This window comes from Alligator sinensis, unplaced genomic scaffold, assembly GCF_000455745.1.
Source record: "Alligator sinensis unplaced genomic scaffold, ASM45574v1 scaffold1389_1, whole genome shotgun sequence".
Classification (NCBI taxonomy): domain Eukaryota; kingdom Metazoa; phylum Chordata; order Crocodylia; family Alligatoridae; genus Alligator; species Alligator sinensis.
Genome location: NW_005843026.1, coordinates 282172 through 289234, shown reverse-complemented (window position 1 = coordinate 289234; position 7063 = coordinate 282172). Strand labels below are relative to the sequence as shown.

At 45.1% G+C, this 7063-nt stretch overlaps 1 protein-coding gene across 5 annotated transcripts in view; it reads left to right on the top strand.

Moving 5' to 3' along the window:
- Positions 1–7063, top strand: part of NAA60 (N(alpha)-acetyltransferase 60, NatF catalytic subunit) — a 32374-nt gene that overhangs the window by 18478 nt on the left and 6833 nt on the right. For 2 of the 5 annotated variants that reach the window (XM_006036831.3, XM_025193203.1), the window contains 3 exons: positions 569–684; positions 3476–3605; positions 4759–4855. In XM_006036831.3, the coding sequence (XP_006036893.1) occupies positions 575–684; positions 3476–3605; positions 4759–4855 (337 nt within the window). In that variant the 5' untranslated portion in view covers positions 569–574. Of the gene's footprint in view, positions 1–568; positions 689–3257; positions 3449–3475; positions 3606–4758; positions 4856–7063 lie in introns of those variants that run through there. The other 3 variants (XM_025193204.1, XM_025193206.1, XM_025193205.1) reach the window with 3 other exon arrangements.

Below are 7063 nucleotides of genomic sequence, written 5' to 3'. Positions count from 1 at the left end.
GGGGGCGGGGTGGGCCAGCCATAGATGTGGCTGAGAGAGCAAGCGGGGGTCGGGTGTGCTCAGGTGGCTTGGGGAGTAGGCAGGGGATGGGGTCTGGTGGAGGTCCCCCCATGGTCCCCTCCCCCCTCCTTCAGGTCTCCCCCTCCCCCCCAATTACTGGCATGGATCCCGGGTCCAGCTTCCAGTTCGATTTGGACTTTTTAATGGGTCTCCCAGTTTGATTCAGATTCAAAGATTCGACTCCCAAATCGGGCCAAATCTCCTCCAAATCAAATTGGCTACTGAAGCTTCGCACATCCTACTGCCTGCAGTCTAGGTGCCTGGTGTAAGGATGGGAATTAGCACTGTGTAAACCATCTACTGAGCCATGCTTGTACCAGCACTGATACTGTACAAGTTACATTTACTACATTTGTTTCAGCTCTGAAAGTTCATGTTTGCCTGAGAGAATTTACTTGAAAGCAAATATTCTCCCAGCTCCATCTTGCCTTTGTCGCAGATTATTTTCAGTGGCTGAGAAGAGTTAAGCATTTGGTTGTGTCCTTAATATGCTTCTCTTCCCTTGTAGGTGTGAATGACAGAGGAGGTGCCCCCGACTGCACTTACTGACATAAACCTGCGTCTTCTCTGCCACGATGACATAGACACAGTGAAACAGCTCTGCGGTGACTGGTTCCCAATTGAGTAGGTAACAGTCCTGAGAGGTGGCAGGCGAGGGGGTGTGTTTTGTAAACAATAGCTGTGAATTTGACCTTTGTGAAAATACAGAGCCAAGAACAAGTGCAGCAGGTGATGTAACAGTTAACTATTCTATCCAAATCCTGGGCCCCTGGCAGATGTTACACTTAAGACATCAGTAAGCAGAATTTAAGATCACCCCCAATAATTACATTTTCCATATTTAGTATCTATAAAGTTATCATGATTTTCCATGTATAGAATCTAATTGGGGGGGAGGGGACACCTTAAATTTGCCTCTCTCCCCACCACTGCAGTGGGGAAAATCGCAGTGGCAGGTGGCCCCCACTACTTGTCTGCCTTACAACCTATCTCCTGACCTGCTGTGTGCAGCTCATTCCCCCGCAGCCTCTACCCCCTGCCTGTTCCCCACCCCCAGCCTCTACCCTTTTCCCCCCTACTGCTTACTATCAGACATGCATGGCTCCGGCTCCAGCCTCATTCTCTCCTGAGCATGGGGTGCATGCATGCTCCAGCCCTTGCCCAGCCATGTAGCAGCACCCAACAGCAGGGTAGGGAGCAGAGGCTTCAGTGGAGACATGAGGCTGCTGCAGCTCTGACTCTGGCTCCAACCCAGCTCCCCCCTCCCCCTCACCTTGTACTTGAATCCAAGACAAGGTGATTTCTTCCCCATGTTGAATGTGCGAGGGGTGGGGTGGGGAGGATGGGAGGACAGGACGGATGGACCTTGTCTTGGATTTGAATAAATACAATAATTATGTCTTTAGTAGTATGGCCACGTGTTCATGTAGTTAATGGTACAATAAAAACGGGGAACAAGCCACAGAGTTATTACAGAAAATGTGTAATAACGTTTGTGGTTGGTTCCCATCACATCTTAAATTGAACGTGTGGCCAATACCACCAATCAGCTGATCAATGCTCCCAGCCTCAGGAGCACTGATCAGCTGACTAGCACTCTAAGCTGGCCACACCAGGCACTTGACTTGCTAATTGCCAGTTCTGGGTAAGCCCTGCACTGGGACTAGGGCATGATTTGAATCTGGTCCCTAATCCTACAGTTGTGCCTCCTGCTATGCATGTGTAGCATGGATGGCAGCATGAGTATTGAGGTTGTGGATCAGATATCAGTAGGTCCTTTAATTGAACATCTGCCAGGGGCCATGATTGCTGTGTAAGGACTTTGTGTAGATACAGGAGTTCACTGCTGAGTTAAGGGATGCTGCCTTTTAATCCCATTGCATATCTGCCTCCTTTGGCCCCCAGCATCTACTGAAAATGGAGTGGATAGATGTACACAACCTGCTTTCCTTTGTTGATGTAACATTTTTGTGGTGGTTTTGCACAGGGTCTGTCTCTCCTGGCATTACTTCTAGTCAGCACCTGAGCCTGAGGAGGAGCTTGAGATGTCTGTTTCATTGTTCATAACCATACATGTAGAGCACCAGACCTGAATACGGTTCTTTACTCGGGTGAACTGTGGAAAGAGATTCACAAGCCAAGATCTTGAAAACACTGCATAGTTTCTAAATCTAGAAATTTGGAAAAATCTAAATTTGGACATCTCTGAATTTTAGAAATTGCTAGAATCTGGAAACTTAAAGTGCAAAGTATCAGGACTGTTCAGTTAATTCTTGTTGACATCTTGTACTGTTAAAATCCTGTACAGGTCTTTCCTGACACCCTTGAGTGTTTGGCAGTTTACTAAAATCTGGGGTAAAGAGGTTCATGTTCCAGCATCAAGTTCAGTGACTGGTCCAGTGCTGATTTCTAGTTTCTTCTGTAGTTGTCACTCTGGAGGACTTCCTGGAGGAGCCAGTCGAGGTGTCAGTCTAATAGTCAGTGAAGCCAACCCATTGCTCCAGGAATCAACCAATAAAAAGGACTAATGTCTGTGCCTTAAACCTGACCATAGGAGTAAATACGGAGTTTTTAATAAGGGAAAACCATTGCTATTTGCAAAATGTGGAGCTAGTGCATTAAATGGCATAGCTCTCTGAAATAGGCTTTGAGTGGTCTCTAAACAGAGCATCTTGTTATTAAAATTACTTTTAATATTTGTCCAAAATACTTCCATCCTCACTCTTCCATCCCTGTTTTAACAGAAGCAATGCAATGTCCCTTATAGATTTACAGACTGGCTTTTCTGTAATTAAAGTGGAAAGAAATTTCGTTTCTCCATTTATGTATCCAGTTTGAGACCCCCTATAGTTTGCACAAATAAATCAATTTGAGGATTTTTTTTGTCAGGTCTTATCCCAGGATGGAGCCTGGCTAGAAAGTATGAGGCAAATTGCACAAGGTCTTCAGGAGATGCAGAGGTTTAAAATTATACAAACCTTTCCCATCTGAAATACATGTTTTTCTTCAAGTCCTCACAACAGCTGTTGAGATGTAGGATAAGAAAAGTATTAGAAGTTGTTTTAGTTGTTGTTTCTAACCTTGTGGCAAAAAAGTAACAATTATTTGGGTTAAGGGTCTGTTGTCAGGTATTTGTGTTAAATTGTCACCATCAACAAGGGGATTCTGATGTTTATGGGTTACTCATTTATGTTTAGGCCAGCTTGGATATCCACCTCTGACTGACCCTTTTGAAAGGGTACCACCTGCTGTATTTCGAATCAGCCAGCAACATCTCAACATTTGTCGCCTGTCCTGATTGAAATGTTACTGTAACTCAAATTTTGAGGAAAGTCTGACTGACTTCAGGATCATGGCTAAATATGAAATGCTGTGTTCTCAAGGATTTGTGAGTAATGTTGGCTTTTCTTCTCAGGTATCCTGACTCATGGTATCGGGACATCACTTCCAACAAGAAGTTTTTTTCCCTTGCAGCCACTTACAGAGGCGCCATTGTGGGAATGATAGTAGCTGAGATAAAGAGCAGAACAAAAGTGCATAAAGAGGTAGGCAGATTATGCGCCCAGGATATGATGTGTCTCATGTTTGTGCCTTGCCGGCCCTCCGGTGATTACATGCACTGGGATCCATCTCTCCAGTTTTCCTGAGCCGTCCTGACCTTACCAAAAGAATGACATGGGCAGCAACTTTTCTACATGAAAAGAAAGCTGATTGCAAAAGAGAGAAAGAAAAAGTAGGACATGTTTGAATTCAGGCTTCCCCTGCTTGGAGTGGAAGAACAATGAATGGGTTCTTAATCCATTAGTGGTGTACAAATATTGGCCAGCAGCACTTTTCTGCAAAATGCTGAATTCTTTGCCTGTGCAGACAGACATGATGATGCATTACAGACTGCTTCATTTATTCATTTTTTGCTTTTTTTCAAATGCGCTTTAGCTGTGATTACACATCTCTTTGTTCCTGAGAGAGCAAAAGAACCTGAGGAGCAGATATACATATAGCAGCACTGCTTCTGCCAGGCGTCATTTGGCATGACAGGTGCTTTCCCTTATTGAGGCAGTTCTTGGTATCCCTATGGAATCAGTGTGCTGTTGTGCATTGCTAGGTTGTTTACTAAGCTTCATTTGGTGACACTTGTGAAATGTCACTGAAATCTGTAGACTTGCACAGTTGCTGCTGAGCTCACAGTTTGGCTTGTAGAACTTCACGTGGCTGTTGGTGGTGTGTTAGAAGGAAAACTGCAGGGGGAAAAGTGTGTGCTTGCTGGCAAACTGCTGACTTCTGATAGGGACACTTAAACATACAACTCCATGCTGTGATTTTTAAATTTGTCTCTTTCAGTAAGCAACTATATGTTAAATACATTGAGTTAATATATGTATTCTCTCTAAAATATTAAAGAAACTGTTGGGGTTTTTTTCCCTACCATGCAGACTGGAAGAAAAAGTTAAAGTAGCATAACTCTCCCCATTCTAACCTCTGCAAGCAACTAAATACTTTCTCTTTTTCTTCTATTTAGGAGCCTGTGGGTTCATTTGTTTGTTTTGTTTGTTTTTTAATTCTCCTTTCTAGCAGTTCTGCAAAGATGGCAGGACAACAAGAATTCTTCTGCTACTTGCTTTGTTTAGCTGATGAAATTCACTGCTGTACAGAGATTTCACATTGCGCCATTCTAATATTTGTTATGTCTTTACTCAGGATGGAGATATCCTAGCTTCCAATTTTCCTGTTGACACTCAAGTCGCTTACATTTTAAGTCTAGGAGTAGTGAAAGAATTTAGAAAACATGGAATAGGTAAGACTATGCAAAATAACTTTTTCTGTTCCCAAGTCCTGATCAGTCATGTAGATTGTTTGCTTCTTGTGATGTACATTTAAGTGTGGCTGTATGGGTACAGGCAAAAGGATCAAATGTCTTGATTCTTTCTCTTTTGAGACAGGCTTGCTCTATAAGGGGATTGAAGTTTGCCGTGTGTCGCATTCTTCTGAATAAAGACTGCCTGAGAGGACTTCGCATCTGGGGCCATTCATTGGCATCCAAAACAAGAAGGTGGAGATCTCATCCACTAGGAACAAAATTAGTTAATCATGCTGTACAAGCCTTCCTGTAACTGTTTCTCTTGCTTGGAGGCCTGGGAGAGCTGCCAGGGACTGAATGCAGTTGGAGATAGAACTCAGCTGGCTTCTCCAGGTCAGGGTTGAGAGTCCACTGCAAAGGACCAGATATAGGCTGCAGCTCTCAAGGAGCTAAATCCGTAGCCCCCAGAGGCTGCAGATGTTGCACGTTCTCCAACTTTCAATAAAAATCCTTAAAAAGAGACCATGGGGGTTGGGATAAAGAACAGTATGAATCTGATTACATCCAGGATGTAGGTGCACTGGTCATCAGTTATCCCAGCTATGGCCCAGCAGTTGTTGCTGTGGGAAAATCCTACAGCAAAACAGTCTTGCCCTTTTCAGTGTTGCAGGGGTATACTGTATGTTTCATGAGCAGACAAAACGTTCTTTTGGTGTGCAGCAGGTACCATCCACATCCTTAGGTATCTGGTGCATGGGAATAACATTCTGTTCAAACACTGTCAGCTAGAACAGCATGTCACGACCCAAAAGTGGGTCCCAAAAATATTTCAAAGGGTTGCAAGCTGTGGCAGGGCAGAGGGATGGCGGGAAGGCGGCTGCCCCTTCCAGTGGGAGAAAGGGGCAGGGGAGAGCTGTGTGGCTAGGCTGGCAGCACTGAGGCCGGTGCCTGTGCTTATGGGGGTGGGGAAGCTGGGAAATGCTGCTGGAGGGCCATAACCAGGCTGCCTGGTGCGGCACAGCAGCCCCAGCCTGGGGGCGGCGGGGTGCCACAGACCTCTCCTCCTCCTTCCTCCAGTCCATGCCAGGGCCTCTGCCACCCACATGAGCCAGAGCCACCACTGCCACCACGCTCCAGCCCAAGTGGAACAGGAGCAGCTGGGAAGGGCAGGGGCTGCGGGTCAGGAGTGAGGGACACCAGCATAGCCGGGGGGGGCAGGAGACTGGGGGCTGGGGACCAGCAGGGTTAGGGGGGTGTGGGTTGGGACAGGCCATGGATCTTTGCAGATGAGTCCTGGTAGCAAAAAGGTTAAGAACCACTGAGCTAGAATACTGTACTGTGTGTGTCAGCAAAGCCCACACTAAGATATTGTACAGCTGGGACCATGTCAGACCCAGCTTCATTTATTTGGCCTATTCAATAGGTGGATTTATAATTGTAGGAATAAAGGAGTGCTCAGGGGAAAAACATTTGCATCTAGGGAAATGCAAACCCAAATCAACATGATATGCCTTAAAAATTACCAAGAGGGTCTCTTTATGGAAGAGGACTAGACTTGGTTCATATGCAAGTGAAGTGTTGGAATGAAATCTCTTTAATACAACCAGAAAATTCTTATTCCAAGAATGAATTCGCCTTCAGTTTTTTCTGAATGTCAGGTTTATGAGGTCTCTGACTTACCTTCAGATAACCTGACAAACAAGTGCACCTTTCTGGAGTTTCTCTCCTGAGGTCAGTATATTCTATGCATGCATTAAATCTGGACAGCATTTTGTGACATTATTGGAAGTCCACCCACTCCGTAAGTGTTCAGAATCCCATAGCTGTAACAGAACAATACAAGAGAACAATCTACCATTGCATAACAACTGCTACTGTCTTTCTGGGGGAATGAAGTTTTGAGAGCTCTCAAGAGTTTTTTCCAGTTCCACTCTAAATCTAAGCCTTTCACAGGGGAGGCTTTTTTAGTTCCAGGTATTTTCCAGTTAAGTAGTATTTGAGCACTGATGCTCTGGTACCTTGCTACACTGTAGCAGATCACTGCTTAGCTTGCAGTGGTCTGTTGCTGGCAAATTGATGGGCATCCCAAGTACATACATGTAGGACCTGTCCCATCATCCATCCACAGCACTGTTACCCACTTTGCAGACTCCCACCAAAACCAGATGGCAGTTATGAGGAAGGAGCTGTTTTTTAACCCAGCTC